The following is a 24,517-nucleotide window of genomic DNA, read 5'->3' as shown; positions in this document are numbered from 1 at the left end:
TGTTTCTCGTCTTAAAAACTTCCAAAGTCTTAAATCTTTTGATATGCAGATATTTCCTCCTACTTAGTATAATGTATGGGACCAACATTCCCCACTCGGAAATAGAGAGAACAATAAGGATAGGCTATATAAGCAGTAGCACCCTTCCCTCTACAGTCAAGCAGTTTGCACTCAGTCCGAGATTTAAGCAGTTTGTAGTTCTCAGCATGTAAATAAATACACATCATAGCATAACACAATTTCTTATCCAATCTCCAACTGGTGTGGGAGTTCCTACCTCACAACCAAGCGAAATCCTACATCTCTATGTATTTTAAACAATATAACTTTGAATAATCTAATACGTGACGGGAGGAGTTTTCCGAAGCAAGGTTCTATTGTTGTTTTGGCAAATAATATCTTAGTTACAATATTATGTTTTAAGATCTAGATGTTTTAGTGTTTACAATTCAAATGTGTTAAAACATATTACCTTATCCAATCAAATCTCTTTCCTTATACTCTCTTTAGATCCCCAAAATATATTTCATCCCTTTCCTATACCCAAAATGACATTTCTAACCTTCACAAAAAAGTTTAGCTAAAAAAAAGAAAGAAAAGAAGCTCAAAGCTTAAAAATAGCATATAAATATTTAATATTATTTTATCACATTTCCTTAATAATAGCGAGGTAGAACTTGATTGGTTATAGTTTAATTAATTAACTTTAATTTAAGAATCCACCACAAACTATACTGGCGAATAATCACAAATATTTAGAGGTAGTAAAGGAGTGCATATTTAGTTATTATAATAACAAGTAATAATACTTTGATTAATTATTTGTGACTAATAATCTGACACGGTGGAAGGTAAAATTATTTTTCACAGAATGTATCTAGAATCAGCTTTTGTACCGTAGTCTATACTTCTATGGTAGGTATGGCTCTGGTTACTTCTCATCACAACATAAGAAAAAAATACTAATTAAAATTTTGGATAGTAAAATTCACATCATAAATTGATAGTGGACACGGTGCTCTAAATTTGTCCACAATGCCCAAAATTAATAAATCATCAAAACTAAATGCACTTTTATATTGAATATGTATATATTTTTTTATATTTAGGATATAAGTAATTGGAAAATAATACTTGGGTAAAAAGCTTTGAATGTACAACCTCACATAATTTTATTTTTTTTAAAAACTAACCTTCAACTCTTTCCACGTAGGGGTAGGCAAAAACAATAGAATGCCATAACAGGGGGTCCCTTTCTATTCTAGTTTGATTATTCCAACATTTTTACAGTCTATGGTATATATAGTATAAAACAAATGGTGTCTATTATAATGTACAGCACTTTAGTAAAGTTAATCCACCTTCCTATAACTTTCTTTTTTGAAATAATGTCAAATTAATTATCGCTTCCATCGGAATCTACATCAGAATCTTCATTGGATTCTTCATCGGAATTGTCATATTTTATTGTATGTTTCTTCACTATTGCGATTATGAAACTCATCAATTCACCAACGTCCACCTTGAGGCTAAAAGAAAAGCATTCAAAAATAATTTTAAATTTATTTTGGCTTAAAATTATATAAAATGACAGAAAGTAATATAGAAAAGATCTATCTATGGCTTTTTTTCTATGATGACCATGGCGTAACGATAAGCTGCTATTCATTATATATTTATAATAAAGATAGTATTCCCATCCTTATTCTACCACTATGCCTAGGCGTAACATTATATCAGGTTATAAGTAAGGCCCTATAACTTTAGGCAAATCTGCCCCCTTTCTTTTAAAATAAATAAACTTACTTTTCTCTGTTACAGCAAAGATCATCCAGCAACTGAACCACGGGAACAAAGATCAGGTAATCCTGATCCCAATCCAAATTCTCATTTGCCATAATCATTATTTCCTCTCCTTGGCGAAACGGACTTAGTCCACATTTTTTTATGCTCCTAAAATTTTATTCATAATATTATTTACAGTCGGACATTTAGGTCTTTTAAAAGTCGTAATATCGCATCCCCAGAAATACTGTCATAAGTATTAGACAGGCGCCGTGGTGCAGTTGGTTAGACGGGCAACAGTGAAACTGGCGTCGCAAGTTTGATTCCTACCAGTTGCAAGAAAGAAATCCAAGAAATATTTTTTTCTCAATTGGTCTGGGTGTTGTGGTGTATTTTTCATTACCTCCTTCCATGTCCCATTAGCTGACAAGCCTCAAAATAGAGGCTTAGCGGGTTATTCCTTTTTTTTTAAAATTAATACAAATCTAGTCTCTGTTTTGAGTTATGAATGCAGTTTAACCGTATTTTTTTCCCTCTTTCTATGAAAATACTCACGTATCTGCAATTTTGTTTGAGTGAGATTTACCAAAAACTAAGTATTCTTTGAAATCAATTGAGTTGAATATTCAGAAGAACAGTTCTTCTCATATTTTAATATTCAATTGAGAAAAAATATACTGGACATTATAATTTATTTCAACAATTGTGGTCAGCATTACTTTACGGGCTGTTTAACATACGAGTACATTACGTTATGAGCATTAATACATTTTAAAAATATTGTTTTTGCTCTCCTACAAAATGGTAGATTTATACATGGCACAGTGTACTTCTGGGGGTGCGATATTTCTGTATATGGCTCCGTGTCCGGGCAGATGAAGAATACAATTATGTGTGTTAAATAGAACCTGAATACAAAACAAGTGTTATCGACTCGAGGAAATTAAGTAGAAATAAGTCCGCCTTGTACTGCAGTGCTTAGCGCATTCATTAGCCGTGCTTAAGATTTTGGGTTCAATACAAGGCAGGGTTAACATCATCATCAAAATAATATTAACAAGATATGTGAACAAAGTGAATTTTAAAAAAAAATCTCCCAATCCAGGAGCTATGAAATATTGCAGTGTAAAAACACCTATTTGAAAACAACTATTTCTTGTCAACCTTGTCAGGAATCGAACCCGAGACTTCATGCGCAGTAGATTAACGAGTTAATAAAAAACATTGGTCAACGTGATTTTTCTCTCTTCTCTTCTTTTTCTTTTACGTCTCATAAGTACCAATATGTGCATTAAGTGCATGCAGTTTTTTATCCTGTTTTCAAATATGTATTCGGAATTTCTTCATCACCGCAGAATTTCGTCACAGCCATGGACAATACCCCTAGTTTCGTATACCTCAAACGGAAGTTTCCTAAACCTTTCCCTTACTGTCCTAAAAACTTCCGCGCGTTACGGTGCTGTGTAGTCATGCAAAAATTAGAGATTTTAAATTGCAATAGTTCATCGGAAATTGGTTCAATTATTTATAGTTGAAATCAAAAGTGATGGTATTTTTAATTTAATTGCTAAAAACATAAAAAAAACATCAATTCACTCTCTCAGTACGCGCAAAAGAACCGCCCCTAACGAAAGCCGAGAAGCTACTAACGCAGATAACGTCTGGGAGAAATGCAAGAAACTTTGCTGTCTGCACGTGTGACGCATGTGATGCATCCAGCTCTGGATATTCAAAATTTGTGGGTTAAAGTATCACTCGTCTTTTATTTATATAATAAATATATCTGTACCTCAGAGGCAGACGGGTGCAAATCCAGAATTTGATGAAATGACATTTCGTGTCCAGTTTATGATCATGTCCATTGATTTTGAAGAAATGTAAGCCTTATAATGAAAGAACCAATGTATTTAGATACTGAAAATACAAATTAATGTTCTGAATTATTAGAAATCACTTAGAGAAAGTAGATTCTTTAGGCTATTGTTCAACATTTGACATTTAGATTTGCATCCGTCTGCCTCTGAGGTACAGGTATACTCGTAGAATAGCGAGTTAATTGTAGGAGTAAGACACACGCTCAAATGAGGAAGTTCAGTATTTTTTAAAATATATAAATTTATTTGTAATAGACTATTAAACTATGAGATTTTTTTTTAATGTATCGCATTATTAGCGCCATGATTTTTTAAAGTTTTCAAATTACTCCACCAGTGACATCACAAGTTCTAATCGGTGAGTTCTGCTGATTGGTGAGTTAGAAACTGGAAATCCATTACAACACTCTATCGGTTGATTAGAAAGAACTTCTGATATAATTCCAAGTACTTAATATTTATTAATTTTTTATACATTTTTAAGATACTTCACCATGCAATTAAATGTTTTAATTTTTACCACATGTAAGAAAATATTTTTATTTCCAATTTCCCGTAGCACTGAACTTCCTCATTATGGCTAGTGGAAAAAAGTTTTTTTGTATTAATGAGTCTTAATTTTTAATAAAATATGCTATAATAATAATATGTAATGTTTTCAAATATCATAATTATTAATGCAGGTTAAATACATAACATTGGAAAAATATGTACAAACCTGCCGACGAATTGCATGCTTGCAATTCAGCGGGCTTTTAATTTTAAGATTATTTTGCAAATATTTTTAAAAAATAAATTTGAAAAAACTAGTAGACCATAAGATGGAGTCTGTAAATATAAACATAAATATCTAACTGAAGTGTATACTTGGCAAATTTAGTAGAAAAAATGTCATCTTGAATGATACGGTACTCTCGTCCTTTGGAACAGCTACGATTATAGCGGTCCTTGACATCTTCTAATAGGTGAAGAACGTCATCGGGTTTCATAACAGCGGAAGCAAACTGCTGCAGCAGAACATGTGGACTTTCCTTATACATCCAAATTTCAACGGACTTCCCGCGTATCTCTATAAAAAAGATAATGAAAGTAATATCTGTCCTAAAAGAGGGAATTATTCACTTTTACAATAATATTTTGAACAAGTAAAAATGATTTAAGTACTGGACTACTCCCCCTAGAGAGTTTATCATATTTTACATGCATTTATTACAACATAGATAGAGAACATATTTGACCAGTCTAGGCATTTACAGTAGGCATGGGTAACTCAATTTTGAACCGGTTAAAAAAGACAGTTCGAACGCTTAGGAGCTGTTAAGCTGCAGCTTAAATTTCTGATAGGCGGTTCACAGCTCACAGCAGTACATTGTGAGTTTCGATCGAATCATATGTGTACACGTCGCCTTACAGAAAATTAATTATCAGGTCAGCTGACTCAGGGCGTTAGCAGCGACGATTAGGTGAAACATACATTTATTATAGCTTCCTGGTCCTCTAATAATCAGTATGAAAAAAATATGACAATCCGTTAGTCTATGGCGATGTAATGTTACACAGTGTGTAAAGTGGCCACTTAAACCAGCCAATGACAAGTCATATGCCCTGTAATTGCCTAGACTTCCATATTCCCTTCTCAAAAATGTTTTCCCTATCTGTTGAAATAAATAAAAAAAGTAAGTAGCCTATTTCACATCTCTCCGGCTATCCCTATGCAAAAAAGCACATCAATTGGTCGCTCCGTTAGGACGTGAAGGAAACACAAACAAACACACTTTCGCATTTATAATATTAGTATGGATTTGAAGACATAACAGAAAACGCCAAAATAGATTTTTTTTCCATTTGCCAACTTACGAGTTTTACAAGTTAGGGTGACGATATTCAAATTAAGATTTTAAAATTATATTTGAGGACAAATAAAGTATATATATTTATCGGTTTACATCTTGTATTTTTAAAATTCTATTGGAACTAATCACACATAGTTATTTTGTAATAATTTAATCTTTTTAAACATACATATTTCTTAAATTTTTTCATCGCTTGATTTTAAAAACATTACGACATTAAGATAACCTAAACCTAAAACTACTAAGCTTTTTAATGCCAAAACTGATATTTACCTCCGATCTCAATTAGATTCAATATGTTGTAAAGATTGTCCCCAGTAGAGGTGAAGGATTTTTCGCTGCTGCTCGCCATAAAATATTCTTGTTCTTCGTCCTCATCAACTGTGCACTTCATTTTATTTTCTATATGCAAGGATACATTATCATAGTTTTTATCCTCTGTAAGTGTTTTTACCTTATTTCCCATTACAATAGATTCTGGTTCGACTATGTCCAGGTCTTTTTTTATATCCAATTCTTGTAATGGAATACTAATTAGGTTGTTGATGTTAGTACACCGAGGTTGACATTTGGGTGTCTTAAGGGAGTTTGTGAATGTGTTTAAGATCGGGGTTTGCATTGTTGGTGGGGTTAATTTTGGCCGATTGTAATGTTGGGGGGGGCGGACTGGCGTATTGGGAATCGGGGAGCGTGCGTACGGAGCAGGGGGGCGGGTCACCATGCTCATGAGAGGGGGTGGGTTACAGTAAGGCGCCTGAGGGTAAAAAAACCCGTCAGGCCTGCCGTATTGGGGCAAGTAGTTGTAGTATACTGGAGGAGTCGAGTGGGCCAAGCGAAACACCGACTCATACTCTGGAGGATGCGGAATGTACCCATAAGGAGGTGGAGGCTGGTTGTAGTGGGGATTCATGGGAGCCATGTAAGGAGGATTGTACGGTGCAGTCACAAAGACTATATTATTTCCTCTCCTTTCCATCTCAAGCGTCAAATCTTGAAATGGAACATCGTGCGACCTTCCTCTTAAACTAACTGTCTCTATCAGATTTTCATTCGCAGTCTCTGTGTTCCGAGAACTCCCCTCACTATCTGAGGAAAATTCTGCCTCGTTGGGCTGTTCCGGAATTTTTACCTCCCACGAGTTTTCCGGAGCATCTGTGTTTGGTTCAGATTTGGGATCCTCGTCGACGACTCCATTCTCGAGATCCTCAAACGTGGGTAGGAAGTGTGGTTTAGTCTGAAATGAAACCCAAAATATCCAAATTAGACAAAGTCGCAAAGTATTCTGATTGGGAAAATGTTGGCGTCATGAGACACATGACACACGATGCACATTGCTAATTGACAATTTGGATTGTTTTAGGTTTCATTCTCGACAAATAAAACAAATATATCATATTCTTTTTTTAATTTAACACTTTCCCAAACAAAATATACAGTGGCATGATATACAAATATAATACAGTTGTTTCGAGTAACATAATAATTAAATACATTATTAGACCAAAAACTGTTTTTATTTTTTTCTGCTGGTTAGTAATGGGAAGCATGGAAGTAATAAATCGGGTTATGGTCCCAATTTACTATCCCCCGGTCTATTATACTTTAATTCCCATTTTCTAATAGTGAGTTACTTACAACTCGTTGAAAATTTAAATATTTGGGTAAATCATGAGAATGCAAATGTTTCTTTAAAAAAAAAAAACCTTTTTTATGGTTAACATAACACATTTATTTATTTTATATTTTGCGCAATTTCTTCCAAACAAATTAATATGTAAAAACGATTAGACAAAGATGGCAAGAGTGATGCGTTCAAACGTTTTCAAATCATCATTAATTTAATGTTATTTTAGTGTTCCAACAATAAAGTTTTAGCATCCATTATATTCAACTTTAAACTTAGTTTACAAGAAAATTACCAAATATAAAGTCTATTCATTCTCCTGTGTTACAAAGAAAAAGGGCTGCAGTCAGCGTTGCCAACCCTACTGACTTTTCAGAGGCTCTAACGATTTTGGGAGATCTCTACGGAATTCGATTGAAATTGTTTTTTCCATAAAATAAAATTTAAATATAAATAAAAAGCCTACTTATTGTAATAATTGTTTATATTTGCTCAGTAAGCTATTTTAGGTTGCCATGTGTTGATTATTAAGAAAACTTCTAATCGTTCCTACATAGATGAAAGGTTTTATTACAGTATTTTTTTCAAATACGCATGGTTAATTAAAATCATGAATCATGATATTATTGACATTTCTCTTTTTCTATTTCAAATGCCGGGCTATTTTGTGATTTTATAAAATGTTTGGTTATTTAGTGGTGACCTGGAAGGACCTAGCAATAAAAAAATACAACCAGGCACATAAACCTAGATAGGAAAATGATCCCGAATTTAAAGGGTGAGACACATCTAGCAGAAAGGGACATAATTATTAGTGTTGAAGACATCAAAGTGGTTAGTGGAAAATCTTAACTGAGCAATATAATGTACCCAAGTTGAAATCAATGTTCACTATGAATGAAAACCGCCATCTCAGAGGTTATTCATTGAAACTCAACACTACTTCCTTCTCATCCAACCCCAGGAAGAACTTCCTGACAAACCGAGTTGTGGAGAAATGGAATGGCCTTCCCGAGAAAGTGATTGGTGCTAGTTCAGTTAATATGTTCAAAAAGCGCCTAGATGCACACATCAATTTATAATGTTTAATAACCATGTACACTTGATATACACGCATCAGCTTAATAGCTGCTGGTGTATTATTAATAATAATCAAACACAAAACAGCGGTACTCACAAGCAGCGGCCCCTGTGGTGTAATGGCTAAGACTCACACGCACGAAAGATTCCGGGTTCGATTCCCAGTAAGAACACAAACATTTAATGTGATTTTTCTCAAACCTGGGAGTAATTAACGTAACTGCAACGGCGCTGTAATTCACCACTGGCCTGTTGTGGTGCAATAAAAAAAAAACTTCCATCAAAGCTATATCCAAGCCAATGGCAACAAGTAGTTGCAATAAATTGATTCAAGATGCAATAAAAAAAGGTGAGACAAGATTTGTAATCACTATAAGATTTTTATACCCGTCATAAACACAAATTATTCTTAAAAAACTTTTCATGATTTCTTTTAATACTTTTTATCAAATGTTTATATTTTACAATTAAATAACATTTATTTCAACACTATGGCTCCCTTGGTGCCATTGATGAAATAAATTTGCCCGTATTATGCCGTGGTAAAAGTTTTATGATTTTGTCTCTTTTTGCTATTATAATCACTAATTAATTTTCGATAATTATTTTCTCAGATTGGGAATTAAATGCTTGATTATGCCCCATGACAAATCGCTTCATAATATCGCCTAACAACCTTCAGCTTTAGCTCTCCGTGCTATTGATATATGGATGACGCAAAGTACCTCAGCAATCGCCCGGACTCTGGATTAAACTTTGATAAGCACATAAAATGTGCGTGCAAAAACTCAGTTAAAATCTCAATATTGCCGAATACTGAAGGCCGACCCACAAAAAATATGCGGTACTAGCGATGGCAGTTCAATTTGTAGTTCTGTATGTCTCACTGGTGTGATGGAGATGATGTTTCGGATTTTGATAAGTTGGTCGAATGCCTTATAAATAATTATTCAAATGTCAAAATAACATAACTGAAAGGGAAATACTAAACGCTGATAAACTCTTGCCTTGATATCTCGTGACAGTTCTTGATATCATGAAAATACACCACATTCATTGGATTAGTTTGAAACTTGATTCCTCATTCTTAAAAAATTGACTGCCAGTATGAGTTTGAACAATATAAAGTACAAGACCGCTGATTTATCCCAGCCGCACACAAGCTCCATAGGCAGAATGCAACAGGAAATATTAACGAAGCACCGATATTGAGAAACCCACATTCCACTTGCCCCCTGAACTCACAACGATTCACACATGAAACCTTTGACGAATGCCCATTAGAAATAAGTGACATGCGTGGATGGTGAATTTTCTTTAAAGAAAGCCCTTCATAAACTTCAAAATCATAAATTTTGATACTGAAGAGACCAACATCAAATTTATGAAAGAAAAAAAGAAGCACCAAGTCTGATTTCATAGTGTGTATGGCCAAAATTCCTTGAGAAAACATTATAAAAGTCTTACCAGAACCATCTCCATGAAGAACAGGAGCGTTTAAATTTCTCAATCGATGCATACAATGTGGGGGAGTGGAATGTCCCCAGTCTCTAATTAAGGCATACAATGTAGGATGTGGAATGTCCCCAGTCTCTAATTGAGGCATACAATGTGAGATGTGGAATGTCCCCAGTCTCTAATCAATGCATACAATGTGGAATGATTACAATAAGAAAACATTTAACATAATGTGCAGACAGTTCTAGGGTTGCCAGACATCTTTTATAGAGCTTTTTCAGCTGATTAGTTTCAGAAATCTTTTTCAAATAATGATAAAATAGAGAGGAAGTGGCTCATTTGCAACGCCAAATCTATTTTTTTGTGTTTAGGCACGAAAGAAACAATGTTTTCAAAAGATGTTCATGATTGAAAACATTTTAATCCAAGATTAGGAGAACACCGTAAATGTTAGGTAAAATGAAAAGAAATGGAACTGCGACTGATAAAAGGTAAAACTTTAGAAAACGAGTTACAATGTGGTATAACTGCAGAAAAAATGGAGATGCATTCTAAAGGTAGTAATAGACGTAGTAGTGTTTTGTGCCAAAAACAACCTGGCACGGAGAGGAGTCGAACAAATTGGACATCATAAATCTGGTATATTTTAGAGTACTATAGAACTCCTGCCCAAACACACGTGTCCTCAATTACAAAAGGAAGCCTTTCATACTTCTCACCAACTATATATATAAAATGGAATAATTTCTGCACTAGGATCTGCAGTCAAAAATAAAATTGTGGCGAAAATCCTGCAAGCAAAATATTACAGCATCTCATTTGATTATACTCCTGATATCAGCCACCAAGAACCAACATCAGAAATTGTGCGCTTTGTAGATACAAATAATGGAAAGTGTACGGTTGACAGCTTTTTTTTAGCAGGAACACGGTAGTATGTAACTCATGTTGTATTGTCCAGTTGCAAGAAAGATGTCGGTAAGAAATCCCGCCAAGTGCGAGCCACCTGCTGCGATCCGCTTCCTACTCGTGGAAGGAAACAAACATACTGAAAAAAATTGCTTACGGCGAATGTGTTATGAACAGAACAGAAAAAGAAAAGAGTGTTTTTAAGTGGTGTAGGGACTTAAGTGGAGGCAGAACAAATCTTCAAAACCACAATTTCGGGTGAAAAAATCATGGCCTCAGTGTTGAGACCGAAAAGGCATCATTTTGGTCAAATTTCTGCCTCAGGTGGAGACCATCAACACACAACAATATTGCAAAACCTCGAACATTTGAAAAAAGGAGGGGAAATCTGATGAGACGAGTGTGCTTGTTGCACGACAACCCCCTTCCTCAAACAGCCTTAGCCACCAAGGCGCTCTTGAACTCACTCGGTTTGGATGTTTTAAACCACCCTTCCGTATTCCCCAATTTGGCACCTTTAGATTATCATCTTTTCACCTCCCTGAAGGCACACATGGGCGGAATTAAATTTCCAACCGAGAAGCTGGTGCAGAAAGAGATTCTGAAGTGGAGGAAGGAGCTGGCGGGAGAGTTCTTATAGAGGGCATAAAGAAACTTGCGCCACGGCCCACCATGCATTTAATGAGATGGCGATTATGTGGAAAAATAGTCAAAAGTGTATCAACAATATCCAATATATATTAAGTTGTTATGCAAATTATCACAACATTTTTACTAGTTATGGAACTAAGAGATTGTTAAATTTATTTCTTTCCATGTGAAAGCATCTGTCTAACAAGAGAAAACCAATAATTTTTAAGAGTTATACCTTTGAAGAAATGAAAAGGAGTGTTTTTTTAAATATAATAAATAATATAACTTAAAATTCAGTTTTTTATATCCCTCCTGACCCCAACAGTTTAGATAAATTTAAAGAAATTAATTGCAGAAAAATCCACTTTTGAAATATAAACCTTGTATATTATAAGCAAGGTAAATAATAAAGCAACTTCCATATAAAAATAAAAATAAATTTAAAAAGTCATACATTTCCTTAATGCGAAGACCATTAAACCAGTCCACATTCATCAACAGATTTGTGAGGTGTACAGTGAACATGCTATAAGTGATTCAATGGTAAAGAGATGGGGTGAGACAGTTCAATGAAGGCCGTGCTAAGGTGCATGACGACGACCAAAGTCAGCGTCCCCTTTTATGAAGAGGGAACATAATAACAAGTGCCTACAAAATATTGGGAGTTATGCAGAAATATGTTTCTGCATAACTCCCAATATTTTGTATGGTCCAAAAAAAATATTAATATAATATTTTTTTTTCTGAATATGTAGAGGAAGTTTGGGTAGCCCCAACAGCGGGTCAGTCATCCAAGTCAGTAGCGACCGAGCACCAGGTGATAATTAATTTCTTATTAATGTGATCGAAGAAGTTCCGGTTTTATTATAAAAGTTTAATACAAACCGAAATTATTTTTGCTTTCAAAGTGTTTGGGGCTATTCGAACTTCCCTTATTTGTTTTCTTTATCCTGTCAAACGGAACTTATTTTCTGGATATACCTCATATAACACTTCTAGTGTATTATGTATTCAAAATAAACATACTTTATAATATAACTAAAATATACGTAAATATGTCAATAACATAATAGATATTTTATTTAAAATTATTATTTAGTATAACACATTCATAATACATACATGCAGTGAAGTATTTGCAGCTTATTATCAATGATCTAATAAATGAAATGTTGATTTTCTGTTTGTAGTAAATCTCATTATTACAGAAGAGTCAACCATTAAAAAAATATTACAATTTTCTATAATGCATAAAATATATCAATCTAAATATTATTTACTTCAATCTATAATCAATATAAGAATCACATGTACTCAGTCGACACCTCTGTAATTGACAGATCGGGAATGGCAATGGCGTATGTATAAAATTTAGATCATTTTAAACATTACAAATTTAGAAAGTCAAATTATCGCATAATCTCAATTAAAGGTAAACCCACAAAAGTGATTTCACAATATCAAAGATATTTTCTTATTATGAAATAAAAACTTCCTTAAATGTTACTATGTAAACATTATTTTTCACATAAATGAATTATTTGCATTTTTTAGTTTCTACCGAGGTCCACAACCAAAATTCCTTCCCTTTACTAACACTACTCAGATATAGCCAGGAAATAAAATTTACTTGAAAAATATACATTTTAAGCAAAGTCGTTAATACAGTAGCTTCATTTGTTTTTTGAACGCTCTTTAATACACTATTGTAGTTTTGGGAGAGTATACTCCTCCCATTGACGAGGTGTGAAAATACTACTACCATCATGCCATTTCTCCGTAGGGGTAGGTAGGCGATGGAGCCCCGCACACGTCTATCCTGACATACATTCCTAGCTTTTTCCACATTCGTACATCTTGTCATACGTGCCCTTCGGTTCTGCCTGCTTTCGACACGGTCGCCTGTGGTCGTCTTCGTCCCACATTACCGTTCATTCTTGCCATATATACCTGTTTTACTATTCTCTTTCTACGCGACCAAACCATCACGGAGACCCTTTTCTTAGTCTTATCAATTATACCTGACTCAGATTTACATCTTGCTTTGAGTGAAAATACTGATATTATAAATACAGAATAGAAGGAAAATTCAATCAAACTGCAACAAAAAATGATTGCATTGACAATGGCAGTAGAAATTAAAGTTAAGTATATTTACTCATTTAAATTTTCCAACAATTTTTTTTACATAAGTTGTGTCCGTTTTTTCTCAAATGAAGAGAACAACCTCTTGTCCTCACACAACAAATTAGTCAATAATGTAATCTCCTTCATTATTTACAACAAATTAGTCAATAATTCGTAGCATCTTCACCATACACTGCGCAAATATCGCGAACAGCTTAGGCAGTTTTATTCCCTTGATTGAACGCGAACAGAAAAAGGTGTCGGAAATGCTCACTTTCCTCTAGTTGATATATCGTTTTGAAGGCTTGAAATCAAATAAAATAATGTATGTAACGTAAAAGCAAACACAATGTCTTGTGGAGCAGAAAATTTACTTTGAAAAAGGCGTATGTATAACCTTTACCATTTTGTTTAACTTTTAGTTTTCATTATTAAATTTGGAAAAAAACACAAATTATGTTAATACCTAATACAAAGTCACAACATTCTCATTTTTTTATGCATCAAATCAATTAAAATGCCATTTTTGTATGGTCAATAGAGGAGAAAAATATATGGTTATTTATGAAATTAATCATACATGTGGGTAGACTTTATTTCTTACGTTACATGACACTTTGATAGGAGGAGCAAACCCTTTTGAAAATACAGTAATATAATGAAAGAATTATAATAAAATACAACGTAACATCGATAATGAAGTTTTTCATTTCACAATAATTAATGAGAAAGTAACAAAATCAATTCCGATAAAATATATTTTGCAACTGCATGCGACAGAAGATGATTTATTTACATTAGCAATGCACTCAGGCGAGTGCAAACCGAGTTTGGTGTTCATTTACATCATATTATCCAGTACAGTTATTGTACAGGCTGATATGGTGGTTATCATGAATACCGATTTGGGAGACAGAATCGAGGGGAGATATATCGTCCTCGTAATGTTCCGAGTGGCTCCAGAGCTCAGAGACAGGAGGCTTGGACGTTCGGTCCCTGGCCCTCAGGTAGCTGAGACAGTTGTTGAGCACTACGCGAGAGGAAGCGCTCACGCAGCTGGAGTCTGGGCTGCTGTCCTCCGGAAGCCGGGACAGGGCCAGGAAGGGGTCATGCTGGGGGAGGGGGGTACTTACGGGGGAGTCGTCCTCACTCTGCGCCAAGCCCTCGGCCACCAGCTGGTCCGAGAGGTACTCGCGAGCCGTCCCTTTCCACTCAAACAGCCGCAACTCGTACACCTTATTCTGCAACAAATTGTGCAATTGAACATAACTGGGGTTTTCAGATTAACTCATTTCCATCAGAGACTGGTCCGATTAGACCCAGTAGAATTGCAAATTATCGAATACATGAAAAGTCATTTTTATACGTCATTTTTCTTCACTCTTATCATTCCTCAAAGAAATACCTTCAAATTGGGGATTTGAGTGCTTGCCAATTTGTTAGCAAAATAATGAAAAATCGAACATAAAACTTAACTAATTGTATTCTTTTGACTTAGAGCTTATTTTTAAGAATAATAATATTTTATAGAGAAAGTACATTCCTCCACATACCGGAAACCGTTTTAAAAACCGTGGGTCTTATCGGTTTCACTCATACAAATAAGAAATGTTTTTTTTTTGTCAATAGTTACTAGTTAATTTTCAATTTCATATATCGCAATTCCAATTGAACTCTACTGTAACAAATGGTATCAAAAACTATATTTACTTGTACCAAAAATAGCCTATGTCCATAAATTTTCAATAAATGATGATTTTAATTCAGCAAATCAATTGCATGGTTTGTATTAGTTTATTCTGCGTCCAGACGGAAAAATAATACAGTTCTGTGTATGAAATAGAAACAGGACCCTGGATGAGTGTTTTTGGCTCGATAGCCGCGCTCGGGTCCTGAATAAGGAAATTGGATAATGATGATTCCGCCTAGTTGTGTAGTGGTTGATATGTTTGCCTACGATACTTGAGGTCCTGGGTTCGATTCATGGCAAGTTGGAGATGAAATGTTTATTTTAAAGGTTTTTTTAACTGTATATTTCGTTGTTCCTGGACTGGCATACGATCTTCTGTTGCAGGAAGGTCCAAGGACAATAAAATGCTTCAGTTCAAAAAACAAATGTATCATGGCAACTCTCCGAAGAATTGAACCTGAGACCTCAAGCATGGTTGGCGAATGCGCCAATCGCCAGATTAATCAAACATATTACATATTACATACTCAGACTCCCAATACAGACATCTACTGAAGAAATATTCCACAAGTCACAACTTATGACACCAAAGCAATTACTTACATATTCAAAAACTACTCGTACTCAAGTGAAAGACATAACCCCTACAATACATCACATACAAATCATATAATCACTAGATCTTCAACACAAAGACAACTTAAACAAATGAAAACTAATACCACTTTCGGACAAAAGGATTTTGAGTATTATTCAATTAAAATCTATAACCTACTTCCACTATCTATTAAAACAATTAGTAACGAGAAAATGTTTGAAAAGGCTATAAAAAAATAGATAGTGGAGCTAGGTAGAAGTAAAATGGATTATCTCTTTCGCCCAAACCAATATTGAATCTGCTGCTCCACAAGTGTATAGCTTAGGTTAGATTTTTGATATTTTCATTGTGCGTTTTGTAATATAAATAATATAGATGTACATATATACCTAGTTTTTAAAACAGTCTGAATATTTTGTTAATTATCTCTGTTTATTAAGTTAGACTTCTTTGTTTATTCTCAAATGTAAAAACATTTTAAAAAAGTATATTGTTAAGTGTCCTCGGCACGGGTAACCCCAGTGAATAGTTTGTAAGAGTAAAATATGAATAAATAAATAAATATAAAAAATACACGTAAATGCCTAGACTCCAATATTTACTTATCAAAAATGTTTTCCCTCTCTGTTGGAGTAAATTTCAATGTCATATTTCATATTGAAAAATAAATATATAAATTGTAAAATAATAAACAAATAAAACGTGTAGCGGGCATTTCTCACCTCCTCATCTGTGTGATGTATCTCGGCCTGCAGTTCCTTCTCAGAAACCATCTCCAGGAAGCGGGTGCGCGCTCCCGCAGACCATCGACCCACGCTCAGGGGGGCCACCCCGGCCATGCGCCCTCGATACGCCTGCAGCGCGAGGCCCCCGAACTTGGTGTGCAGCATGCGCAGGCTGCTGGCCTCGACGTCAGCGACAGTTCCGTAATCAATGTACCGGACCTGGAAGGAAAATACTCAACCCTTGAAAACTATATTTATTTTACACTCACCGTTTAAGCTAGATCTGAATTAAACCCTTGCAAAAGGATAAAAAAGAATATCAATTTACAAAAAAAAAAAAATTATTAACCACAGATTTATTTAAATTAAAAAAACCATTTGTACACGAGACATAGACGCATCAGCAAAGGCTGCCTGCCTATAACGAATAATAATAATAATAAATTACTTTATGACTATCAAATTTTTTTCTCCATACAGTATTTTTTAATACATAATCCTGGCTGCGGACCAGGTTTCCGTGAGCATGTTCCGCAAAACCACACTGTATCTTTTCTCTTTTTCTTTTTTTACAGTCATTGCACACTGCATAGTCTTTGGATCCACTTTTCTCTCTCTCGGATAAGAAAGGTTACTTTCCATCTTATATCGACGTCAAAAAGATTAGGAGACAAGCCAGTTTTTTATCAAACATTGAATGACAGTTGTAAACATTTTATTTATTTTTAAATAGAAAATCAAAATCTATTTTATCAAGTATTTTCTCTGCGTTTATGAGAAAGGTTTATTTTTTTTCCAATAGATAGTACTAATAGTATCATTTTATGTTAAATTTTATTTCCGGCGGGTGACTCCTACCGAAGGAGTTCCGAGGGTTAAGAATTGCACAATGAGGAAGTTCAGTGTTTTTTTATTTTTTATTGTTAATAGACTATTAAACTAAGCCAAAAATTTTATTTTTATTTTTTATATATCGTATTATCGGCGCTATGATTTTTTCAACTTGTGTATTTCTGAAATAACTCCGCGTGTGACGTCAGAGGTAGTTCTCTGTTAGTTCTTCCGATTGGTTCATTTACGGTAAGCCAATTGGATATCCTTTACAGCTCTTACATCATTGGTTGGTTCATACGAACCAGTGACGTCGATCAACATATTTTTGATGATTTTTTTGTACATTTTTAAGAAACTCTGCGGTACAATTTATTGCTCTAATTTTTACCGCGCGCAAGAAAACATTTTTTGTATCCAATTTTCCGTAGGGCTGAAATTCCTCATTACGGGAGTTTAGTGCTATCTGATATTGGATTTAAAATTTTTTCTCGAGCATATTAACATTATAAATATTGGATTGTAAGTGAAACTTCTTTTGTATGTCAAAAGATTGATGATACATGTTTTTAAAATAAAAATGCAATATTTACGTTTTATTATTATTTTCTTATTCAAAAAGGACACATTTGTTACATGGTTATATGTTTTTTACGTTAGTAACAATATAGATTGTAGACTGTCAACTAACCTTGACAGTGTTGAAGGAGATGTTCTTGATGACGACAGCGCGGTGGTAGCGGGAACAATACGGCACCGCGCACAACTGACCCACACGTGCTGCGGCCCTCACCATCTCTAAGGATGTCCCTTCTTGAGTGTACAGATCACTACAAAGGACATCACATATTTTTCTTTGAACAAAAAAATATAAGTATTTCAGTTCTTATTACCTCTTACTAACCAAAATATTTCAATTTTAAAGCAATTTTATAGCCGTATATAACTGTACGTTGTGGTAGAGCGGGTTTCGAACATTTGATTTATGAGTCCTCGACACTACCAAAAAACCATAATCCGATTCATTGTATTATTTATATGTTACCAAACTTGACATAATTTCACGCTAGAATGAAAATTCTTGCAATTCTAGCACTAGGCTGAAATCATCATCATTCCAAGTCCGCTCCCTAGTTGGAACATATGGTGTCCACATCCTCCAGGCATCTCTCAGCAGCTCCTGCGTATCCTCCCAAGTCAGTCCCATAGTTTTGACCAGGACGTTGAGAACCTGGCGCCTTGTAAGGTTAGCAAGCGTGGTTAAGGTTCTCAAAAGGCATATGCAGTACATGGGCAAGCCAATTGTATCGCCTCCGCTTGATGACAGTTGTCACCGGAGTTAGCTGTGTCGGTTCTCTCATTATTTCATTCCTTACAAAGTTAAACCACCGCACACTCGAGATTCTTCAGAGACATTTATTCTCAAAACTCAGAATTTTTCTGTTTCGGGCCCTAGTGAGGTGCCACGATTCGCAACTGTAAAGGATGCAGGCGTTATAAGCTAAAATGTATATTTATATTTTGTAACTTATTTGATCTATAGTAAAATCTCAATTCATAAAAAGACTACAACAACACAGAAAAATATCCACTTTTTTTCTGTCTTAGAAGGACACTCATATATCTCTACGTTTTTTATTATTCGTATTCAATTAGTAATATAGTATTCAAATCCCATTATGAAATATATAGTGTCAACTAAGTTAGAATGTAAGTTTAAGTATGGAATTGCAAAGCGCCCTTGAGGTAATTTTTTCACAAAAATGGTTTCATATAAATTAGCCAAGTATTTGATTTTAATTATTTATTGACAATTCTTGATGGGATTCCATTGTAATGATGTATTAACTTATATTTACATACCATTTATTAATTACAAATACTTGGTACACTTCCACTTATTTGTTTGACCAATTAGCACTTTCACCCAAGATGCCCATTAGAGGGTGAAAGCGCTAATTGGTCAAACAAATAAGTGGAAGTGTACCAAGTATTTTTAATTAATAACTTATATGTAAATATAAGTTATTACATCAGCCAAGTATTGTTAAGTAACATTTCAGAAAAAAACATTATTTAAAAAAACCAAGAATTTACCCATCTAATTTAGTAATCAAAAGAATTGTGTGTAAATACAGTAGAAGACATTTTTAAACATGAATCCATTAAACAAGTTTTTAAAGAGAAAAAAGTCACTATTTTACGAAAAATAATAAATCCCATTGATATAAGTTTGCATGGTCCAACACTAGTGCAGCACAAAATCACTATTCCTTCTTAGGAAAAAATCATTTTAATCCATTACCTTTAGAAATAAAAAGTATTGAAAATATAAATTTATTAAAATCCATCCTAATTTCCATGCTGTATAGATTTAATTATTTATATAAATATTACCAAAAAAGTGTGTAATAAATATAAATAATTGTAAAAACAAACTCCCTCTAAACAGGAGTATCTTGCTCGATTTCTTATATATACATGGAAAACATGTCTTAGAATCCAGTTTTCTTTATGATTCTGAAATTTAATTTGAAAACTTAGTTCCCTAAATCAAAAATTGACATATGCTTACTGCAGGTAGTTTGAATTTTGGTTAAACATGCCCTACGCCTTAATTTTTAACAGAATTTTATGTCAGATAAAATAAATAGTTCTAATTAATTACCTACTAAATATTGGAACAAAAGGACGAACATTTAATTAACAAATATGTGTGATGTTTAATGTATGAATATTGACTCACTCCATGTCATCCATGAGGCTTACTAGAGCTTCAGAACACTCCGGGGAGGACACCTGGAACCAGAAGTGGGAGGGATCCCTCACCTCAGCCACCAAGACGCGTATGCGCGGCCGGAGCTTGAGCGAAGGCGGGATACACGCCCCGAAAGGAATGCAGTCCTTGGGGTATAGAGAGGGATCCTACAAAAGAAAGAAGCATAAAAAATAACTGAGCACCGTATAGTCCTCTTCAGAACATGCTATCCTAGCGAGGAGAACTTTTTCATCAATTGTTTTCATATAGTGTAGTAAAAATAAATAAAAATTACCAATTCAGATCATGGACACTACAATGCTGTCTTAACCCTTAGAACTTCTTTAGAAAGTATACGCTATACAAATATACAAAATAAGCTACAGCTGCCACGGCGGAAGTCACCCACTCGAGCGAATTGTCATGTAAAAATTTATATAACTTTCTTATTTTTGGCATAAAATGATACTATTACTACCTATAGAGAAAAGAAAAACCTTTCTCATAAACAAAGAAAAAATACTTGATAAAACAGATTTTTATTTAAAACTACGGAACAAAACAAATCAAATTTCAATGTTTGAAAAATGGCCATGAAAAAATTGAAAACGTGGCTTAGGTATCTTGCCAGTGACGGCATGGCCTAGAAACTATTTTCCTTTACCCTCAGAAGCTTACAAAATTAAAGTGCGTTCAGCAAGCAATCGAAAGACAAATGTTGGCCCTCAGTCTGCGTGATAGAATTAGAAATTAGGAGATTAGACGCCGAACAAAAGTTACCTACATCGCGAAAGAACAGCAAAGCTAAAATGGCAGTGGGCAGGGCACGTGGTGATATGTCGAGATCGTCGCCTAGAATCCTGAAGTGGGGGCTTTGGAACAACAATAAGAGGCGTAGGAAGACCACAAAAAGGTGTACAAATGACACTGTCCAGCTTGCAGGCCACAAATGGCAGCAGACAGCCCAAGAAAATATCGGAAGAGTTCAGAAGAGGCATAGGTCCAGCAGTGGAACCAATGTGGCCAGCAGTAAAATAAACTACATACAACTCAAATAAATAAAAAAATACAAATATAGAAGTGAAGACAGCTAAATTCCAGTACATGTCTACAAATGTTTGGACAATTATTACTACCTATATTAAAAAATATATATTATAATTTTAATTTTAAGCCAATAGCTTAACTTTTCCAAAACAAATCAGCCCTTATTTAAAATTATTTAGACTACATGTTGAGACCAGCCCTTGTAGCAGTTTATTCCAACCATCATCAACCCTATTGCCCAGGAAATGCTTGCGTGGGTTTCGGATAAACATGGTTTTCTCCAGTTTAATACTGTGGCCTTAAAATTGAGCATCTTGTTTTAGTTTGAACATGGAATCCAAATTTAGGCAGCTATAGTAACTGTGTGTTGTTTATTGTTTTACTAAAACATATCAAAAGCGTAAACTTACAAATCCGAATCCAGGCAATGCGGCAATGCCAAATATCTCTACTTCACAATCAGTGGGTCGGCAGTCTGCCTCGTCGTCTCTCCGTCTTGGCTTTGGTTTGGGCGCAGACTCCTCTTGGTATTGTTCAGGAATAACAACGCCGCAAGAAAACAACCGCCAGTCTCCCAGAGGATCCGGTCGAACCACCTTGAACACCTAGAAAGAAAACTGGCACTCGTAAGCAAGTTAAATCTCTTTTTTTCAAGACTAGAAAGTAAAAAATGTGTAAATTACAAAATCCTTGCAACAAAAATGATAATATAATTTTGAAAAGAAACACAATTCTTGCTTCTATTATGTCATTGAAATCAGGGGTATGCACGCCATATTGTTGGTGACCTAGCACTGGTCTCTAATTAAATTCCCAACATGAAATGTAACAAAAATGACCAAGATAAGCTACAGTTGGTGCACCAATGCTATGTCCTATGTACCATTAGGTGTGTAAATGGAATAATGAATGGATAGATGCATATATGAAGGTATTTAATATTCAATATGTTACCCAAACATTGCAAAACCATGACCCGGCTTCAATTTAATAAATTTGTAAAAAAAATGGTTACTGGGTTGAAGTCGAGAAAAATCGTAAAAATTACTCAAAATACATTCTTAAATAATAAATGGTATAAATTAATATTGTATAACTGTATAGTAAATGAACGAGTAGGTAGTAATGTTATTGTTTATTTTGCATAAAATTGTCTGCCTTAAAACAGGTTGTACCTAGTTAGGCAGACTAGACATGATCTAGAGAAATATATTACCTAAGTGTGTATGTAGAAGATAAAGTAATTGTTATTTTTGTTAATAAACCATGCTTATTATAACTATATTTCTAGCAAACCTAGCAAAATCCAAAATCTTAAAAAAACTGAAATGGGAATTGAAACTTATTCAGAATACAATTGTTTACAATAATTATATCATTGTCAGTTCAAAATACAGCTTTATTTGTGAGTATCTGACTTAAAAATAATTGGGTTTGTTGCAAACATGGTATGTTAGTTAGTTAGTTAGTTAGTTACTACTTGAGTGTGTATTACAAAATTGACATTCTCCAAAATAAATTAATTTACTATTGTTTCATAATCATGATTATTTCATCACCGGTCAAATATAAAATATTAACAGGTTTTATTAAAAATTTGTTCTATTTCACACACAGAACTGTATTCTTCATTAACCCGGACACAGGCATATATAATATAAACTAACTAAAAAAAATGTAACCTCACCTGTGGTAGGTCCTTGCACATCATGATGACACTGTTATAGCCGAGTCGACTGAGCGGAAGGTCGATCTTATACTTAGCTTCATAGGAGCTCAGCAGCTCGTGAGACCAGAGGCCGTCCGGACGCTCTGCCATTAACTTAGTAAGATTATCAACAACTTTGGCATTCACGCGGTAAGATGATGCTGTTGTGACCATTGGAGCGGGAGGGGTTGTAACTATGGCTGGCCTTGGAGTAGCCTTGTCTAAAAATTTCACGACGATATTGTATATCAAACTAATAATTTTAATGGACAAATGCTGTTTTTAACCCATAAAAAATTTCATCGATATAAAAAATTATTTTATTTTTGAAAAAGAAAATGGAAGTCTGAACATTTACAAGACAACTTAATTTAAGGAATTCTTTAGTCTCTTAATGATCTATCAAGTACGTATAATATGAACAATATGTTTATACATCTACATATTTGTAGTAATAACATTAAAATTTTCTATTATATTTATTATATAATTGATGGCCCAGAAATTGTTAGAAGCATTTCATATCGAGTCCCTGTCTGTAGAACTCGTCAATCTGTACTCTTCAACATTCCTAATTCAATGACTAATTATATGAAAAATAGCACTCTTCGAAGAATACAGATTACATATATTGACAGTTTTAGTCATATCGACATGTGAATACCATATTTTTATCAGATCTGTTAGACATTTTAAATTTATCTCCTGCTTAACTTTTAACTTTTAATTTTGACTTTTTAATTTTAATTTTAAATTTTAACTTTTAATTTTAACTTTTAATTTTAAATCTTAATTTTTACTTATTCATGTGTACATCTACTACCTGCATCTAATTAATTATTGTTGGTTGTGAATTTTTACTAAGAAATATAAATGTTCATGGAAGCAGAGAGAGAGGGAGGAAAGTAGAGTTGGAGCTATACAATGTCTTCTCCCTTTTATGTACTTTTTATTTAATACGAGCTGAACCCGACAATGCTTTGCTATTGCTAGATTTGAGTTCTTGCTAAGTAGATTAAATGAACACAACCGAAAGTTTGGTATTAATTATTGTATTTAATCCAAATTAGATAAGTGCGTATACATTATTGTTTTTGCGTTTCGGTTTAGATAAATTGTGAGGACAGAGAATTTTGATAAATAGGTGTTCAAACATTGTTTTCCTGTCACTGTCTTGCAGATGCCTCCCTGATACTGTGCGAAAAAGACAACTGCATGTCAGATCTTTTGTTTAGAATACACAAAATCGACGTTTCGCTGTACCGTTTTCCATACCTCAAAACTGAACCGATTTTGTTATTTGTTTAGACAGAGTATCAGATTTTTTTTTTGTATCTGTGTGTTTTGCGTTTTACAAAAATAGTTATATTTATATACCGTGCGCCGTTCGCCCGAAGACAGCAAATAAAACTGTGCTTTTTACTGGTTTGGATGGTTTTAGTTCCCCAAGTAAACATTTAAAAAAAAAATGAAACAATATGGGGACACGCATGGTAAATATCTATAATGTGTACAAAAGAGCTCTGCCCTGGTTTGGACATGAAGAGCGAATAGACAACAAAAGAACGGCTAAAAATATTTACAATGCGAATATTCATGGATGCAGAAATAGAGGAAGACCGTGAAAGACATGGCATTACCAAATCCAACAAATACTGAAAGATAGATATGGTAAAAGATGGAATAATCGGCGCGCGTGCATGAGAAGATCTATGAATGTAGAGGAAGCGAGATCTGAATCTCGTCATTTGCGGTACGTTTTAACTTTATGCTTCAATATGAAGAAAAGAGATGCTGAACGGTGATTGTTTGCTTGT

General features: G+C 34.2%; 1 protein-coding gene across 1 annotated transcript in view; it reads right to left on the bottom strand.

Annotated features, from left to right (window-relative positions):
• Positions 1-1,170: 1,170 nt before the first annotated feature.
• LOC148285599 (uncharacterized) overlaps positions 1,171-24,517 on the bottom strand; it is a 28,728-nt gene continuing 5,381 nt past the window's right edge. Inside the window, exons 5-14 of the mRNA XM_088243035.1 lie at positions 22,680-22,921; positions 21,403-21,597; positions 19,934-20,112; positions 17,879-18,017; positions 16,354-16,575; positions 14,477-14,584; positions 5,786-6,746; positions 4,527-4,728; positions 1,807-1,953; positions 1,171-1,529 (exon numbers count right to left, since the gene is read on the bottom strand). Of these exons, the coding sequence (XP_088099161.1) occupies positions 1,397-1,529; positions 1,807-1,953; positions 4,527-4,728; positions 5,786-6,746; positions 14,477-14,584; positions 16,354-16,575; positions 17,879-18,017; positions 19,934-20,112; positions 21,403-21,597; positions 22,680-22,921 (2,528 nt within the window). The 3' untranslated portion in view covers positions 1,171-1,396. The remainder of the gene's footprint in view (positions 1,530-1,806; positions 1,954-4,526; positions 4,729-5,785; positions 6,747-14,476; positions 14,585-16,353; positions 16,576-17,878; positions 18,018-19,933; positions 20,113-21,402; positions 21,598-22,679; positions 22,922-24,517) is intronic.

The sequence above is a fragment of the Micrasema longulum genome, unplaced genomic scaffold, assembly GCF_059751315.1.
Source record: "Micrasema longulum isolate JH-2025_06_02 unplaced genomic scaffold, ASM5975131v1 h1tg000020l, whole genome shotgun sequence".
NCBI classification, from domain to species: Eukaryota; Metazoa; Arthropoda; class Insecta; order Trichoptera; family Brachycentridae; genus Micrasema; species Micrasema longulum.
Note: the sequence above shows the minus strand (reverse complement) of the source record. Positions and strands in the feature narration are given on the sequence as shown.